The sequence below is a fragment of the Mobula birostris genome, chromosome 10 (assembly GCF_030028105.1).
Source record: "Mobula birostris isolate sMobBir1 chromosome 10, sMobBir1.hap1, whole genome shotgun sequence".
NCBI lineage: Eukaryota > Metazoa > Chordata > Chondrichthyes > Myliobatiformes > Myliobatidae > Mobula > Mobula birostris.
Window position 1 is genome coordinate 117,918,142 of NC_092379.1, and position 19,102 is coordinate 117,937,243.

The 19,102-nt window shown below is 39.7% G+C and overlaps 1 protein-coding gene across 4 annotated transcripts in view; it reads left to right on the forward strand.

Moving 5' to 3' along the window:
• LOC140204269 (pre-mRNA 3'-end-processing factor FIP1-like) overlaps positions 1 to 19,102 on the forward strand; it is a 55,475-nt gene that overhangs the window by 22,202 nt on the left and 14,171 nt on the right. For all 4 annotated transcript variants that reach the window (XM_072270848.1, XM_072270847.1, XM_072270849.1 and 1 more), the window contains exons 5-8: positions 4,692 to 4,747; positions 16,310 to 16,420; positions 17,676 to 17,806; positions 18,436 to 18,560. In XM_072270848.1, the coding sequence (XP_072126949.1) occupies positions 4,692 to 4,747; positions 16,310 to 16,420; positions 17,676 to 17,806; positions 18,436 to 18,560 (423 nt within the window). The remainder of the gene's footprint in view (positions 1 to 4,691; positions 4,748 to 16,309; positions 16,421 to 17,675; positions 17,807 to 18,435; positions 18,561 to 19,102) is intronic.

Genomic DNA, 19,102 nt, shown 5'->3' on the forward strand with positions numbered 1-19,102 from the left:
GCCGGTGACTTCATCAGCAAGACCTTTGCCCAGTGGCTGTGTGTTAACACCAGCCCCTCCTGTCGTTTAGCCCGCCAGCTGAAGTGGTGTACCAGGGTGTGTCACTTGGGAGCAGACATGAGAAATTTAGGAGACGGATGAGGACCAGCCTGTCCACCCTACTAGATAGAGTGCAGCTGCCAGACATCAAAGGTACTACCTCTATCCAGAGTCCTCTACCCTGTACTCTACCTAGATACTCTAGATGCTGCCTAGAGTTTTATACAGCTACAGTATAATTTTCTGTCTTTTGAACTTAATGCCTCAACTAATATAGACAAGCATGCCATATACATTCTTAACCACCCTATCAACCTGTGTAGCCACTTTCAGGGAGCTATGAACTTGGACCCCAAGATGCCTTTGCTCATCAACACCTTTTAAGGCCCTGAACAGTGTACTGTCTCTTTACATTTGGCCTACCAAGGTACAGGACTTCACGTTTGGCTGGGCTATGCTCTGTCTGACATTTTTCCACCCATATATTCAACTGATCTATATTTCGCTGTTTTCTTTGCCAATTTTCTATGCTGTTCTCAACCCCACCAGACTTGCTAACCCATCCGTCTACATTTTCATCTAGGTCATTGCCATACTGTACATTACAAACAACAGAGGTCCCGGTACAAATTCCTGCAGAAGATCACTAAATAACAGACTTCCAGCTAGTAACCTTTAACCATAACCCTTTAACCATAACCATTCCCTTTAACCATAACCATTGCCGTCTTCTGTGGGCAAGCCGGTCTGAATCCAAGCGGCCATTTCACTGTCGATACCATGCATCTTAATCTTCTGGAGGAGCCTTCCAGGAGGGACTTCGTCAGACACCTTACATCCATTTAGACAATATCCACAGACTGACCTTCATCAATCACTCTAGTCACCTCATCAAAAAAACAAATCAACATCCTTCACATTCCTAAATGTCTTCAAATGTGTATTTCTCCTGTCTGAATTTATGTTTCCACCATTAACTGGTTTTCTTGTTAAATAATCCTCAAGTCTATCACATCAAGAAAAAAGCTCTCATCATCTTCCACTCTTGATAACTACTTCAAAACAAACAGCTAGAAATAAGATTTAGAAGCTCTTAATAACCCAAGATCAACTTAATTGCTTGACTTTATACCCACAGCAATCACTTCATTCCCAAAATCGCACATTCCTAGACAGCTATGACTTTTGCAAAATAACACTACATGGTGATGTAGGAAATCTAAAATAAAGAGAATGATGGGAATGTTCAGCATGTCACCTAGCATTTGTGAAGAGCGGAAAACAGAGTTAACATTGCATTCGATTTAGCAAAGTTGGGTACCTGAATCAGGAGCTGCATCATTTTTATTATCTCTGGCTCATAAGTCATGAAATTTAGTGTTTGTGGCGGCAGTATGGCAGAAAGATATAAAATGACTGGAAATTACAAAACTAATAAATAATGCAAAATGAATGCTGAGGACTGGTTGAAATGTGAGATTCTGTTCATCAAAATTCCTTAGAGTCAGAGGCCAGAGTATGATGGAGAATTAAAATGGTGGGCAACAAAAGCTCAGGATCACCCTGCAAGCTGAACAGAAGCTGTAACTCCAATATAAGGGAAACCACATTGTGACTATCAAATAATGTACATCGTCTTGTATCATGCAAAAATATATTGGCATGCATATTCAAATTTAAGAGCAGGAGTAAGCTGCTCAGACCTGTTGGTCGGCTGCACAATTTTAAATGATTGTGCCTGATCTGATGTAACATTAATTTTGTGTTCCATTCTGTGTGTTAACCGTTCACCCTGTTACTTATCTAGCTACCTGTCTCCTATTTCTGCTGTTCTACTTCCACTACGCTTTGAGGAAGACTTGTGATGCTCTTGAGAGGGAAGGAGCTATCTTAATTCTCCACCAAGTGGCTGACCACTTTTGTTTCTAGTGCTAGATCCTCCCACAGCCTTTTCACATTCGCCATATCAATCCTGTTGCCTCTCACTCTTCCAAATTTAAGTGAATATAAGCCAAGCTCATTAGAAATGACCAGTTAATTCCAGCTACTTGTGCAATAACTGTTCTTTGAGCCCATGTCCACTGTATTAATAACATACCTTAAAGAAAGGGTCTAATATTGTATTTGGTACTCTAGACATGGTAACGGCTTATATCACTGAGGTACATTCTGTGAACTTTTGAATTCAATTCCCCTATGAAGATATTTTAACATTTCTGTTAAGTTTCCTATCTACTGCATCTGCATTTTGAGAGTCAGTTTTCTCCGTAGCTCAGAGCTCTGCAGACTTCCACCACTGAAATAATATTACTTGTATTTTATACTCCATTTGGCAGATTTAGGCTATTTAATTAATCTAATTGTATCTCCATTTGACTCCTTAATGTTCTCTTCATACATAACTTCTTAAATTTATCTTTCTGACTTCAAATTTAGCATAATGACTAACATTTTTAAAGTTTTTTTTTGATGAGTAACGGGGATGATGTATAGGAGACTTGTTGCTTCACTGAGAAGGAGTACTTATAGACTGGGACCTCACTGCAGGAGTTTTAGACAGAACAGAATTTGTTACGGTTTCTTAAATTAATATGTAGGTAGTCTAACAAGGGGAAAGGCCATACTGGAGTTCCTGTTAGGTAATAAGCCTGATCGGATGACTGAATGGGAGAACAGTTTAGGGGGGGAACAGTGATCACAATTCCTTAAGTTTTAAGGTAGCTATAGATAAGTGTGGACCTTGTCAGAGAGTAATAGTTGAAGCTAGGCATATTACAGAAGTATCATGCAGGAAGTAGGGAGAGTTAATTGGAAACAGCTGTTTTTGTGCCATTTCTGACAAGACCAAGGACAAGTATGCACTATCTTTTTTTTCCCCAGAGTTGACATTAGAGGGCATGCACTTCAGGTAGAGGAGGTAAATTCAAAGGAGATATTTACCTAGTGTTGCATGCCTGGGATGAACTGGCAGGGGTGAGGTGGAGTCAATATGATAGAGGCTCATAGACAAATGAATGTACATAGAATGAAAGGATATGGACATTGTGTAGACAGAAGGGATTCATTTACTTAGTTCAGCACAACATCTTGGGCTAAAGGGCCTGTTCCTGTGCTGTTGTGTCCTTTGGTCCTTGAATAGTAGGAAAGGAGAAGAGTAGGTTTTTGTATCTGCTGTGGCTGTAAGGAAAACTGTTGCAAGGGGAATGTGTGTTGGCAGAGATGGAAGAAAAAATGATGAGGTTATGAGGTGAGCATTCTTTACTGGAGTGGGATGGGAAAATATGATAGGAATTATGCAGCATTATCTGTTGAATGAAGTGGCTGGGAAGCAGTGGAAGGTGAAGACAAGGGGAATCCAATTGCTTCTCTGAAGACAGAAAAAGGAAGATTTTCAGCATCTGTAGATTCTTGTTACTCAATTTTTGTTAAGGTATACACTCTGTGGCCACTTTATTAGGTACACCTGTACACCTGATTAATGTACTTATCTAATCAGTCAATCAAGTGGCAGCAACTCAATGCATAAAAGCATTCAGACATTGTGAAGCAGTTCAGCTACTGTTCAGACCAGACATCAGAATGAGAAGAAATGTGATCCAAGTGACCTTTGTTTGTGGAATGACTGTTGGTGTCAGATGGGATGGTTTGAGTATCTCAGAAACTGTTGATCTCCTGAAATTTTCACATACAACTGTCGCTAGAGTTTACAGAGACTGGTGGGAAAAGCAAAAAAACATCCAGTGAGTGGCATTTCTATAAGCAAAGATTCCTTGTTAATTAGATAGGTCAAAGGAGAATGGCCAGACTGGTTCAAGCTTACAGGAAGGCAGCAGTAACTCATCTAACCATGTGTTATAACAATGGTGTGCAAAAGCGCATCTCTGAACCCACAACACATCAAACTTTGAAGTGGATAGGCTCAGCAGCAGAAAGTCACACTAAGTTCCACTCCTGTACCTAGTAAAGTTAGTCACTTAGTTGATTTTCTGGTAATTATCATTTTGCTGTGTCCAAATTAACCAGAGAAATTCTTCCAGATACTAATTAATTGATTGCAAAGTATTCTAGGGATGACTTGTAGTCATGAGAAGGTAGCTCAATGGTGCAGCAGGTCGCACTGCTGCCTCTCAGCTGAAGTCACCAAGGTATTGTCTGTAGGAAGTTTTAAGATTTGCCTCTGATCGCTAAAGCATGCTGGTAGGTTTATTAGCTGGTGTAAATTAGCTCCAAGTGTAAGTTAATGGGGAAAAAAGAATATGTCAATGAGAGAATCAAAGTGGAAATGGTAGGCATGTGCTTGAAGGACTAGGTTGCAGGGATTCACAAAATGAGAGTGTGAATGGGGCTAATAGGATTGCTTCTCAAGGCACTAGCATAAATCGGATGGGTGAAATGACCTGCATTATAATGCGAATAAATAAGAGGTAAAAATACACATTTATGCTATGCTGCCTTCTGACTATCATAATCATCCTTTTTGAAGTAAGAAATTTTTTTTAATAAAATGTATACCAAAATTTGTTGGTATTTTTTACAAGCATACACTGATGTGGAATATTTGATTAAATAATTTAAATGTGTATGAGATTAACTAATTTCTTTTAAGTTATGTTTTAGGAAATGTTTTAATTTAATGCTTTAAATTTACAAAGGGGCACTCCAATGAATTTGAATCTGAAGAGTGGACGCACATATGGTTCTTCTGCAGGTTAGTGAAGGTGTTTATTCAGCAATTAGTGAATAAATGGTGGTAGTTGATTCAGAATGCACATTTATTTATGGACCTCACATTAATAACCAATATAGTTGAAATTAGATCACAGAAATTTCCAATATTGAAGGGACAAGGTAAATCCTTCCAGTATGGGCTAATCTTTGCAAAAGGAATCCCAATCCAATTTCACTGTTCTGCCCCTTTTCATACAAGACAAGACAAGACAAAGGAGCAGAAGTAGGCCATTCAGCCCATCAAGTCTGCTCCGCGGCTCCCCCATGAGCTAAACTATTCACCCATCTAGTTCTAATTTCCGGCTTTTTCCCCATATCCCTTGATACCCTGACTAATTAGATACTTGTCAATCTCCTCTTTAAACACCCCCAATGATCGGGCCTCCACAGCTGTATGTGGCAACGAATTCCACAAATCCACGACCCTCTGGCTAAAAAAATTTCTCTTCATCTCTGTTTTAACTGGGTACCTTCTAATTCTAAGACTATGGCCTCTTGTCCTGGACTCACCCACCAAGGGAAACAACATTTCCACATCTACTCTGTCCAACCCTTTCAACATTCGAAACGTTTCTATCAGATCCCCTCTCATTCTTCTGTACTCTAATGAATGCAATCCAAGAGCCGACAAATGCTCCTCATATGTTAGCCCCTGCATTCCAGGAATCATCCTCATAAATCTTCTCTGAACTCTCTCCAACATCAGTACATCCCTTCTAAGATAGGGGGCCCAAAACTGCACACAGTATTCCAAATGAGGTCTCACTAATGCCCCATAGAGCCTCATCAATACCTCCTTATTCTTATACACTATTCCTCTTGAAATGAATGCCAACATAGCATTCACTTTCCTTACCGCCAATCCAACTTGGTGGTTAACCTTTAGGGTATCCTGCACGAGGACCCCCAAGTCCCTTTGCACTTCCGATTTTTGAATTTTCTCCTCATTTAAATAATAATCTGCCGATTATTTCTTCTTCCGAAATGTACAACCGTACATTTGTCAACGTTGTATCTCATCTGCCATTTCTTTGCCCACTCTCCTAAACTAACTAAGTCTCTCTGCAACCTTTCCGTTTCTTCAACATTTCCTGCTCCTCCACCTATCTTGGTGTCATCCGCAAACTTAGCCACAAAACCATTTAATCCATAATCGAAATCATCGATATACATCATAAAAAGAAGCGGCCCCAACACTGACCCCTGCGGAACACCACTAGTAACCAGCAACCAATCAGAATAGGATCCCTTTATTCCCACCCTTTGCTTTCTGCCTATCAGCCAATGCTCCACCCATTTCAATATCTTTCCTGTAATTCCATGGGCTCTCATCTTATTAAGCAGCCTCATATGTGGCACCTTATCGAAGGTCTTTTGAAAATCCAAATACACAACATCCACAGCCTCTCCCTTGTCAATCTTATTCGAGATTACCTCAAAAAATTCCGATAGGTTGGTGAGGCAGGATCTTCCCTTCATGAAACCATGCTGGCTTCGGCCTATCTTGTCATGCACCTCAAGGTATTTCATAACCTCGTCCTTGAGGATTGACTCCAATATCTTTCCAACTACCGATGTCAGACTAATAGGTCTGTAATTTTCTTTTTGCTACCTCCTTCCTTTCTTAAATAACGGAACTACATTTGCGACCTTCCAGTCCTCCGGAACCATGCCAGAGTCTATTGATTCCTGGAAGATCATTTCCAATGCTTCCACAATCTCCAAAGCCACCTCCTTCAGAACCCTTGGGTGCACCTCATCCGGACCGGGAGACTTATCTATTCTTAGTCCACTTAGCTTCCCAAGCACTTTCTCTCTAGTAATCTTGACTGTACCTAATTCTATTCCCTGATACCTCTGGCTATCAGGAATATTGCTCATGTCTCCCACTGTGAAGACTGATGCAAAATACTCATTCAGTTCCTCCTCCATCTCTTTGATATCCATTATAATTTCTCCAGCATCATTTTCAATCGGTCCCGTATCTACCCTTGTCACTCTTTTACTCTTCATATATTTAAAAAAAACTCTTAGTATCTTTTTTTATGTTAATCGCCAACTTCCTTTCATAATTCATCTTTCCTTTCCTAATGACTTTCTTAGTTTCCTTCTGCAAGTTTTTAGAAGTCTTCCAGTCCTCATTTTTCCCATTAATTTTTGCTTCCTTGTGCGCTGTTTCTTTTGCTTTTATTTTTGCCTTAACCTCTCTCGTTAGCCACATTTGTGCCATTTTTCCATTCATGATTTTCTTTTTTCTTGGAATATATTTTTCCTGCATTTTCCTTATTGTAGGAATTTCATCCAATTCTGCTCTACCGTCCCTCCATTTAGCTTCCAATCGACTTGGGCCAGTTCCTCTCTCATACCACTGTAATTTCCCCTGTTCCACTGAAATATCGATACACCTGATACCAGCTTCTCCTTTTCAAATTTGAAACTGAACTTAATCATATTACGATCACTACTTCCAAGAGGTTCCTTTACCTCCAGCTCCCTAATCGCCTGAGGTTCATTACACAACACCCAATCCAAAACAGCCGATCCCCTGGTGGGCTTCTGGACAAGCTGCTCCAAAAAGCCATCCTGTAGACATTCTACAAACTCCCTCTCCTGAGATCCATTACCTTCCTGACTTTCCCAATCCACTTTCATATTAAAATCCCCCATAATTATCTTGACATTTTCCTTCTGACACGCTTTTACTATTTCCAGCTGCAACTTGTAGTCCACATCCCAGCTGCTGTTTGGAGGCCTGTATATAACTGCTATTAGTGTCTTTTTACCCTTGCTATTTCGTAATTCTACCCATAAGGATTCTACCTCTTCTGATCCTATGTCCCTTCTTTCTATTGATTTGATATCGTTATTTACCATCAGGGCCACGCCACCCCCTTTACCTACCTTCCTATCTTTCCTATACATTGTGTATCCTTGGATATTCAGCTCCCAATCACATCCATCATTTAGCCATGACTCGGTGATGGCCACAATGTCATATCTTATAACCTGCAGCTGTGCAGCAAGGTCATCCACTTTATTTCTAATGCTGCATGCATTTAAGTGCAGTATATTTATATCAGTATCTGTTGCCGATTTTGCTATATTTCTATTTTGCAGCAAATTATCCTGTATATTCTCCGGCCTGTCCTTCTCGCCATCTTTGCTGCACAGTATTTTTGACTTATTTCTATTTTCCTCTTCCTCGACCCTAACACCTTGGTTTTCTTCTCCTTGCCAACTTAGTTTAAACCCTCCCTAACAGCTATATTAAACAATCCCGCCAGGATATTAGTACCTTTTGAGTTCAGGTGTAATCCATCTTTTTTGTATAAGTCATACCTTCCCCAAAATAGATCCCATACCTCTGGATCTTTTTTTTTAATGCATCCATTTATTCTTAAAACAATACCATGTTTCATTCTGACTTACTGCTGGCACAAAAGCTCTTAATAACCCAGTACAAAGAAACTTCTCTTATCTTGCTCCTCTTCTTGTAACAAGTTTTACATTTTTTGAGTTCTGGCCAGAGAAAATGGTATTTTTTCTGCTTGCTCTATTGAAATACTGTAGACTCATTAGAAATATATTTGATTTTCATCTTCAGTATCTCCAATTATTTTCTCAACATTTTTGTTTACCTGTATTTAGACCCAAAGCTGGGATGATTAATGTTGTATGCTCTCCATTGTTTTCGTGTCCTCTAATTGGACATGAGATGTCCTGAACCATTTACAGTGATCTAATTGGGCTAATACGTCACTTTTATTCTTCTGTATTCCCACTTTGAAAGATTTAAATATGTTTTCATAGGTATATGTTTAGCTACATTATTCAGTGTTTTTACTTCTAATATTTACTCCCTTTTTTTTTAATAGAGCATGTGTCATCAAATTTCTTTGCATAATTATTGCATCTGCTACCAGTCAGTTCATTCCACTAATTTGAGTTCCTAAAGTCTTGTATAATTCTCCGGGGGGTAGGGGAGAACCTTACTTAAACCTCCAGGATTATCTTTAGGTTTAGTTTTTTTTATATATAATCCTTTAATGCAGAGATCTACAGAGATGAGGAGGTGGACAGTCATATTTTTTTGCTGTTCAAATAAATTAGCTCAAAAATAATATATACACCAGTAACTTCTGTTTAATTGTAAATGATTGGAGAGAGAACATTATCACCAGTAGCATTAATCCCTTGTCCTTTGCACAATTTTAAGATTACAGCTTTTGTATTTATAACTTTTTAGTTTAGGAATTGGTTCATGGATCCTTAGGTTGTTTGAAGAGAAAATGAGCAGGAACAGAAGTGATAAGATTGTTTGAGGAAGGTAGAAGGTTGTCAAACCCATAGAGAAGTGTAAAAGATATTCAGATCTTTGTAGAATTAGGGAGCTCAGTAACTCAAAATAATATAAGATTTCAAGTTAATTAAACACAAAAGAAAGAAGACTATTGAGAACCTTGGAAAAGATGATGACGGTTTGACAAAAATATTAATCAAAAGTGGAATAGTGCAACGTAGAACATAAGAAATAGGAGCAGGAGTAGGCCATCTGGCCCATCGAGCCTGCCCCACCATTCAATAAGATCATGGCTGATCTATCCATAAACTCAGCTCCATCTACCTGCCTTTTCTCCATAACCCTTAATTCCCTTACGATGTAAAAACCTATCTGACTGTTTCTGAAGTAGACTTAGTGAAGAAGCCTCCACTTCTACCCTGGGCAGAGAATTCCACAGATTCACCACTCTCTGGGAAAAACAGTTTCTCCTCATCTCCTTCCTAAATCTTCTCCCCTGAATCTTGAGGCAATGTCCCCTAGTTCTAGTCTCACCTACCAATGGAAACAACTTTCCTACTTCTATCTTATCTATCCCTTTCAAAATTTTGTACAGTTCCATAAGATACCCTCTCATTCTTCTGAACTCCAGAGAGTATAGTCCCAGGCGACTCAATCTCTCCTCATAGGTTAACCCCTTCATCCGTGGAATCAACCTGGTGACCCTCCTCTGCACTGCCTCCAAAGCCAGTATATCCTCAAGTATGGAGACCAGAACTGCACACAGTACTCCTGGTGTGGCCTCACCAGTACCCTGTATAGTTGTAGCATGACCTCCCTGCTCTCGAATTCAATCCCTCTAGCAATGAAGGCCAACATTCCGTTTGCCTTCTTAATAACCTGTTGTTCCTGCAAGCCAAATTTTTTGTTGAGCAGTTATTTCTATTCTTAAACCATGACTTGCTTGGAAAGATGATATTAATTTACATTTTATCTGAAACTATATGACTTGAGGAAGTGTGAGTCAATATACATACAGTACTGTGTAAAAGTCTTGGGCACATGCAAAAAAATTCTGTAAAGATGCTTTCAAAAATAAATGAAAAGTTTCCAATGATCAAAACACACTATAAATTACTGTATTAATCACTTTTTGTTGGGTACGATCACTGCAATCAATAGCCTGTCACCTCCCTTTCAGAGCTGAGCTTATGTACTGCCTGTATAACCTGGCAGTTTTGCAATGCGAACTGAAGTCTCAAAGGTGCAGGACAGTTGCAGTGTAATGGGTACAGGCCTAATCGATGTGGCAGAGCCCAAGTTCAAAAGCAGGGAATGAGCCAATGTTTGGCCTTTGCTGGAGTGGACTTGGAGGTGATTCGATGTGGCAGAACTGAGGCCAGCTGAGTTGGCGTGGCCCAGACCCGGGTCCAAGAGCGAGGAACAACCCAAGGACTGCAGATTTAAGTGCCATAGAAACATAGAAAATAAGTGCAGGAATAGGCCATTCGGCCCCTTGAGCCTGCACCACCATTCAGTATGATCATGGCTGATCATCCAACTCAGAACCCTGTACCAGCCTTCCCTCCATACCCCTGATCCCTTTAGCCACAAGGGCCATATCTAACTCCCTCTTAAATATAGCCAATGAACTGGCCTCAACTGTTTCCTGTGGCAGAGAATTTCACAGATTCACCACTCTCTGTGTGAAGTTTTTCCTAATCTCGGTCCTAAAAGGCTATCCCTTTATCCTCAAACTGTGACCCCTCGTTCTGGACTTCCCCAACATTGGGGGCAATCTTCCTGCATCCAGCCTGTCCAATCCCTTTAGGATTTTATATGTTTCAATAAGATCCCCCCTCAATCTTCTAAATTCCAGAGAGTATAAGCCTAGTTGATCCAGTCTTTCATCATATGAAAGTCCTGCCGTCCCAGGAATCAATCTGATGAACCTACTTTGTACTCCCTCTATGGCAAGGATGTCTTTCCTCAGATTAGGGGACCAAAACTGCACACAATACTCCAGGTGTGGTCTCACCAAGGCCTTGTACAACTGCGGTAGTACCTCTCTGCTCCTGTACTCGAATCCTCTTGCTATGAATGCCAGCATACCATTCGCCTTTTTCACCGCCTGCTGTACCTGCATGCCCACTTTCAATGCCAGGCCAGATTGTAAAGGTCAGGGTGTCAGGGCTGGAGGTGAAGGATGAACTGGTGTTCATCTTGCTACTCCACGAGGTTTACTTACCTCTGCACAGAGCTAAGGCTGTGGCCTCAGACAATGGACTTCTGGATCGGCTGCAGTGATGTCTGGTTTTGTGGCTGTGGACTCATTTTTATGAACTTCTGTTTTGAGTGTTATTTGCTTGCTTTATTGTTTGCACAGTTTGCACATTGGGTGTTTAATTGTCTTTTTTAATGGGTTCTAATGGATTTCTTTGTTTTGACAAATCTCAGGGCTGTATATAGTATATGTACTTTGATAATAAATGTACTTTGAACTATGATTTACTATAAAGAGCAGTAAACAGTAAAAAAAAACTAAAACAAATCAATGTTTGGTATGACCACCCTTTGCCTTTGAAACACAGTTCTCTTACAGTAGGTAGACTGTCATGCAGTTTTATAAGAAAATCAGCTGGTAAGTTGTTAAAAGCATCTTGAAGAACTTGGCACAATTCTTTTGCAGACTTTGGCTATCTCACTTGCTTCTGTCTCTCCAGATAATCCCAGACAGCCTCGATAATGTTGAGTTCAGGACTCCATGGAGGCCATTCCATCAGCTGTAGAACCTTTTGTTCTTTTCGCTAAAGATAGTTCTCTATGACCTTGGCCCTGTGTTTAAGGACGTTGTCCTGCTGCAGAATGAATTTAGGGCTGATCAGACGCCTCCCTGATGGTATTGCATGAAGGATGAGCAAATACTTACACTTCTTAGCATTGAGGATCCCATTAGTTCTGACCAGATCACCAACTCCCTTTGCAGAAATGCAGCCTCAAACCTGCTGGGAACCTCCAATGTGTTTCAATGTTGGCTCATTCATGTAACGCTGTACAGCTCTTCTATAGACAAACTGCTTTCTGTTGAGCCAAAAATTCCAAATTTTGACTGGTCAGTCTAGAGCGCTTGCTGCCATTATTCAACACCCCAGTCCTTGTGTTTGGCAGCAACTGTTCCATGAAGACCACTTCTGATAAGACTTCTACAGACTGTAGAGGGGTACGTGGGTTCCAAAGGTTTCTGTGAACTTTGAGCAGATAGCGGTGCTGGACTTCTGATTTAGGAGGGATGTTAGTTTGATGTATATCTTCTCTGCTGCACTCAGTTTCTGTGGCCAACCAATGCGGTTGTGATCCTCAACCCTGCCCGTTTCTTTGTGCTTTGCTTCAGAAGAACTTGGGTAGCACATCTTGAAACTCCCATCTGCTGCGAAATTTCAGCTTGGGAGAGGTCTTGCAGATGTAGGGTGACCACCTTGTGTCTTGTTGCTATGCTCACCCTTGCTATGGTGTAAGAATTGATGATTTGAAGGTTAAACTGTCACATCTGTCATACCCTCACCTTTTAGTTGGGTTGTCCTTTGCCCAGTTTGGTTCCTTCTACACTGATTGCTGTTTCAATTAATTAGTTTAGTTCATTCAACTCATCAACACATGGATGAGCAACACAGACTACCACCATCTGCATCCCTTCCACCTACCATTCACACCTCCACACACCAACTGCTGTCGTCCCAATCTTCACCTTCCCCAGACCCCACCTTCCACCAACTCCTCAGTCATCATGGACTTGCCTTCACTACTGAGCAGGTGAGAAGGGCTCTGGGAAAACTCAGACACGGCAAAACATTGGGACCTGATGGTAAGAACCCCAAGATCCTGAAGGAGTTTGTTGAGCAGTTGTGTGGAGTTACCCAGCGCATTTTTAATCTGAGTCTGAACATCGTGTGGTTCCAGTACTTGAGGACGGCCAACTGAAAACCTTGAATGATTATTATCCAGTGGCCTTGACCTCATACTTCATGAAGACCCAAGAGAGAATGATCTTGGCTCACTTCTGACCCCTGGTCAGATCAGCACTCAATCCCCTGCAGTTTGCTTACAGGACCATATTGGAGTCAATGATGCTGTCATCTACCTGCTGAACAGGGCCTACTCCCATTTGGATAAGCAGGGCAGCACTGTGAGGATCATGTTTTTTGATTTCTCAAGTGCCTTCAATACCATATAGCCCTCGTGCTGAGGAGAAAGCTCTGTTCAATGCAGGTTGGCATTTCCATTTTATCTTGGATAATGGGTTACCTGACTGGCAGACCACAGTTTGTGCAGCTTCAGAGCTATGTGTCAAACATGGCTATAAGCAGCACCTGGGGCCCCAAAGGGGACTGTATTGGTTCTCTTCTTGTTTACCCTTTATACCTCAGACTTTAAATACAACACTGAGTCATGTCATCTGCAGAAATAATGACTGAACAATAGTATGTATAAAGGCAGGATGGGAGGATGAATATGGGGCCTTGGTGGAGGACTTTGTCAAATGATGCAAGGTGAATCATCTCCAGTTCAACATCAGTAAGACAAAAGAGATGGTGATGGACTTTAGGAAGACTAAGCCTGCACTGGTCCCTATTACTAATGATGGTGAGAACCCACGGGTACCTGGATGACGGACGAGTGGAGCACCAACACAGAGTTGTGTACAAGAAGAACCAGAGTCACCTCTACTTCCTGAGGAGACTGAGGTCCTTTGGAGTATACAGGTCACTCCTTCACATGTTCTACCAGTCTGTTGTTGCCTGTACAGTCTTCTATGCCAGGGGTCTCCAACCTTTTTTGCACCACAGACCGGTTTAATATTGACAATATTCTTGCGGACCGGCTGACGGGGGGTGGGGTTCAAGTTCAACAGTGCGTGGCAGGGAATGAGGAAAGGTGCAGTTGACTTGTATTGTTTCCTCGTGGCCCGGTAGCACATGCTTTGCAGCTTGGTATGTTAATAGGCTCAATAAACTGATTAGAAAGGATGGCTCTGTTATATGAGTCAAACTGGACACAGTGGAGGCTGTGGTAGAACAAAGGATCCTGCCAATTCTGGACAATATTTCGCACCCTCTGCATGCCACCACGGGTGAACAGAGGAACTCTTTTAGTAATAGACTAAGACAACGTTGTTGCTCCAAAGAGCACTATATGAGGTCATTTTTACCCTTGGCCATTAATGAGTCTACCTATAGCTGAGGAAGTGATGAGCCCCCTCCTGTTAGACTGTTTGAGGTAGCCTTTTTAAAAAATTCTTTCATACTTATCTTCTAATATTTGTATATCTGAGAACTTGTAATACAACTGTGACACTGTAATTTCCTTTGGGATCAATAAAGTATTTATCTGTCGCTGATTAGCACCTCTTTGTTATCTTTGTTTGATCAAGCACCAGGCTATCTACCTACAGAGTAATCAAATGGTCTGCAACTTAATATGTAACTTTCTTTAGCAAAATACAAAAAAAAGTCGCTACCTTTTTTTGGAAAGTGTTTGGAAATCTAAAATTTGTGCTTTTCTCCTACACACTAATGCAGAAGACACAAATAAAACATCTAAAACCAAATTTTGTACTTTTTCACAGTACTGTATATTGAGTTGCCATATGGATGGAAAGGGATAACTTCAGCTCTGCTTTAATATGCAAGACAGTTTAAAATGTTACACTATAATTTGAAATTACTGTGTTTTCTGATTGTGCAATTACATTGAGCTTGAATGTAAAAGTTGATAAATTGTATTCAGTAATGTTTCTGTGTTCTATTCAGTTCTGAATATCTTTGTAAATGTTTTTAAGTAGCAGTTTATCTAATATTATACAGTAATTTTGTTAGTAGCCGAAAAGAAATTTAATCAGTGTTGATTGAACAGGTTTATGTATGATGATTGGAATTGACCTAGGTTAATATCTATTTTTAGTAGCTGGACTTGGTACAAATCCAAATCATTTTTTCCATTTAGTTAAACACATAAAAGTTGCTGGTGAACGCAGCAGGCCAGGCAACCAGCAACTTTTATGTGTTTTGCTTGTTATTCCAGCATCTGCAGATTTCCTCGTGTTTGCGTTTTCCATTTAGTTTCTGTGTTGGATTGCTAATCTCAATTGACAATTGGCTCCAATAGTTCCAGAAGAGGAGGAACAAAAATTCTTTTTATTTTTGACCACTGATTACTCCAATGGCTGGTATAGCAAACATTCTGTAGTAGTAGAACATGTTTCCAGTTGGAACAACTTGATGGATTTTCCATGCCTGCCTATGATAATAGCCACATCAGTGAATAATTAAAAACTAATATTGTTCTTAAAGCTGAAAGTTTGTAAAAAATCACCATAAGAGCTCAGCTAACTAAAGCTGTTTTAATAATTTACACATTAAAGATAAGATGGCACATTTTATTGCTGAACCCATTAGTGTATTATTGATTAAATATTCATTTAATGTTTCGCTTTTCATGTGATTTTAAAAATTACTTAGCAATTTCTGCATGTAAAAGTGAAATTATGTAGACGATGGACAGTGAAGAAGATTTCAACAGATCCTCAAAATTGAGATTCTCGGATATTTACCAGGTCTGTTCTCTGTCTGTTTACATGTCCACACAGATTAAGCATTAAAAAAAATGCCACCTCTTGAAAGATTTTGTTCACTCTTAATTTTTTATGAAAGGGAAACGCAGTGGCCCTGAAAATATTGCAGTTATCCAAACAGCACCAATGACCTAAAGTTTCATTATACAGCTTTCAAAGTGGAATGATTGTGTGCATTTTCCTTGGGTGCTCAGAATTCCTTCCTCGTCCCAAAGGTGTGCTGGTTTTTAGGTTAATTAGCTATTGTAAATTTCCCATAACGTATGTGGCTAGTAAGTGATGTAAGTGGCTAGAGTAGTGTTAATTGGCTTGTGCAAGAGAAAAGGTTGCAGAGAAATAATTGTCAGAATGTGACTGAATTGCTCTGACAACTGGTTTGGATGTGCTGTGCCAGTAGCCGCCTATGTAATAAGGAAATATAATATGAGTGTAATATTATCATGGATCTGATCAAATTCAAGTAGTCCATATGATAGTGCTGGGTGAATATGCAAGTAGAGATAACTGTAGTCACTACTGGAAATAGAGATAACTGTAGTCACTACTGGAAATCCATGAAAAGGCATGTAAGAATCATGCAGGTTAAGACATATAGAATTCAAATAGTGGTAAATGCCTTCTCTTTCTTGCCTCAGCAAAGCTGCACTCTAAAGGCATTGACCTTGATGCCCCTGGAAGCATCAATGGAATTCCTGTGATTGAAGTGGATTTGGATTCATTTGAAGTTAAACCCTGGAGGAAACCAGGTAAGTTTGTTTTGCCTTTCAGTGTTCAGCACAGTTTACCTTGCAAATGCACAATAAACAGGCTTACTTATCTAGTTCCTCAGAGGCATAGCTGGCAAGAATGATTGGGCTGGGGTTTTCTCGTGTGTTTTAGCACAAGAATTCTTGATTGCAACCGTTAAAACAACTAGTTCTGTAAAACTGACATCAATTTCAGCAACTTCCCTGTTCCAGTGGAATTTCCAAAGAGGAAGTTTTCTGGAGCTTGAAAGAGTTGAGTCTAGGATCATTGGACTGCAATTTTCCTGTAGTTTATGAATGTATTTGAATATTGAGTCGTTGTGAATGTAAAGAAGTACGGATTTTGATACAGGCAAAATTACACAGTGAGAAATTAGTTACAGTGAAATTTTCCCCACAAATATAACATTAAAACATAATATATGATTTACATAATTAAATGTAAATATGTTATGTATGTATTTCATAGTACATGTATTATGAACAGTTCTGCAGCAGTTATTACCTCTCAATCATCAGGCGGTTGAACCAGAGGGGATAAGTTCACTCAACTTCACTTGCCCCAGCACTGAACTGTAAATATGTATTCAACCAACACACATCAAAGTTGCTGGTGAACGCAGCAGGCCAGGCAGCATCTGTAGGAAGTGGTGCAGTCGACGTTTCAGGCTGAGACCCAGTTCACCAGCAACTTTGATGTGTGTTGCTTGAATTTCCAGCATTTGCAGAATTCCTGTTGTTTGTTGTTGTAAATATTTATTTATTGCTTGCTTATTATTATTTTTCTCTATTTTTGTGCAGTTTTTATTTTCCTTCACTTTGTTCACCCTGTTGGGTACGGTCCTTCATGGATTCAGTTGCATTTCTTGTATTTACTGTGTATACCCGCAAGAAAATGAACCTCGGGGTAAATTTGCTTAGAACTTTGAACTTCTCATTCATGGGCAGCATCGCCAGGGGATTATTCCTTTCTCTGAGGAAATGTTACTGCATATCTCTGTCAAAGAAGCTAGAACAACAAAGACAGGCACTGGTTCAGGTTTGAGTGTCCTGGGCAAGAACGAGTGCAGACAATGTGGGGCAAATGATGGCATCCTGTGTTGTCTATAATTTATATGGATGGATGTCAGAATAGAAGGGCAAGGTTAATAAAAATAAATATTCCACTTGGAAAGTTGGAGGGAAAATTTACTGTTGGATTAATTGGCCCTTAAGCAATGTGTACCTATTTTCTTTCCATGTTTTTTTTCCTTAGGAGCTGACCTTTCAGATTATTTTAACTATGGCTTCAATGAAGAAACATGGAAAGCCTATTGTGAGAAACAACGAAGACTTCAGTTAGGACTTGATCCTGTCGTTGCATCTGGTTCAGAGAACAAAATATTGGTACAGAAAAGTTTTGTTGTTTAACAACTAAAACAGATAATGATTAAGTTGTAACTGTCATAGAATATAGAAATCTTAAAAATACTTTGGGTGGAGTAAATTCACACTAAAATAACTTGAGTATTCCTTTTGCATTGAAAGGTAATGAGTCCAGGTTTTTTGTTTTGAATTGGTTAATTACAAGAAACCAGGAACCTTCAGGAAGTCTCCTTGTCAGAAGTTGATGTATTGAATAAAATGTGTCAGTTCAATGGTCCGCATTTGGTATTTGAGGATAATGTACAGAGCACACTCCATGGGCCCCAGATTTTCTTCCTGGCATTTACAGTAGCATGTGAGCAAAGAAAGAACTCATTTTTTTTACACTTGATTTGGTACTCAAAATGTCGAAGCGCTTCATGGTTTAATGGTTTATATGGTGTTATCGCATAGGTAAATGTGGATGTATGTTTAGGGAAATGGTTAATGTTTTAATAAATAAGCTTTTGGTAGGCATAGGTATGAAAAATATTGTCTTGAGTGCATACTATCATATAATCCTTTCATCCATGGATTTCACTGATAGGGCTTTGTTAAAATTTTGCATATCTGCTTTAAGGTATTATTTAAGACACGTTCTTTTTACCTAGTTTCAGCAAGGGAGAGTGGGCAATGTGGAGAAGGATGTAGAAAACAACTTGCCAAAAGTGGAATTGAAGACTGATTTCACATCTCCACCTGGAGGAAGGATGAAAGCAGGCCCACCACCCAATAGGTAAGATGCACAGCTACTAAAGTCACCCAGTGTTTCAGTTGGAATGTTAAATAAGTCTTAAAGGTCTGTACAGCAGGTGGAGGTGAAGAGAAATTATTGTCATATGCTTAATGGATATGTGCTGTTAGGTGATTAATAGAGAAATGTAAATTCAGAATATACTTAACATTGATAATGCTTCAGTCAGAGATTACAAATTGTGAATGAAGAAAATCTAAAATGTAAAATTCAACCCTGAGCTATTCAGATTAGGAAAATCCCAACTCCAAAATCAGTCCATGATCTGCATTAATCTGACCAGTCTCAACCAGTTGTAACGGTCATGTAACATAATTAGCATTCAGGTTTACAGTGCAGTGATGTAACAACCTGAAAACGATGCACGAGAAATTCCTCTTTCACTACTTGTTTCTTTATAATGACCTAAAATGGAAATGGTACACCAAATCTTTAATTTTTATACAATATACTGAAATGCATATTCATCACCCTTCAGAAATTTAATCTTTCGTCATTTAATCTCTAAAATTTAGTGATATCTA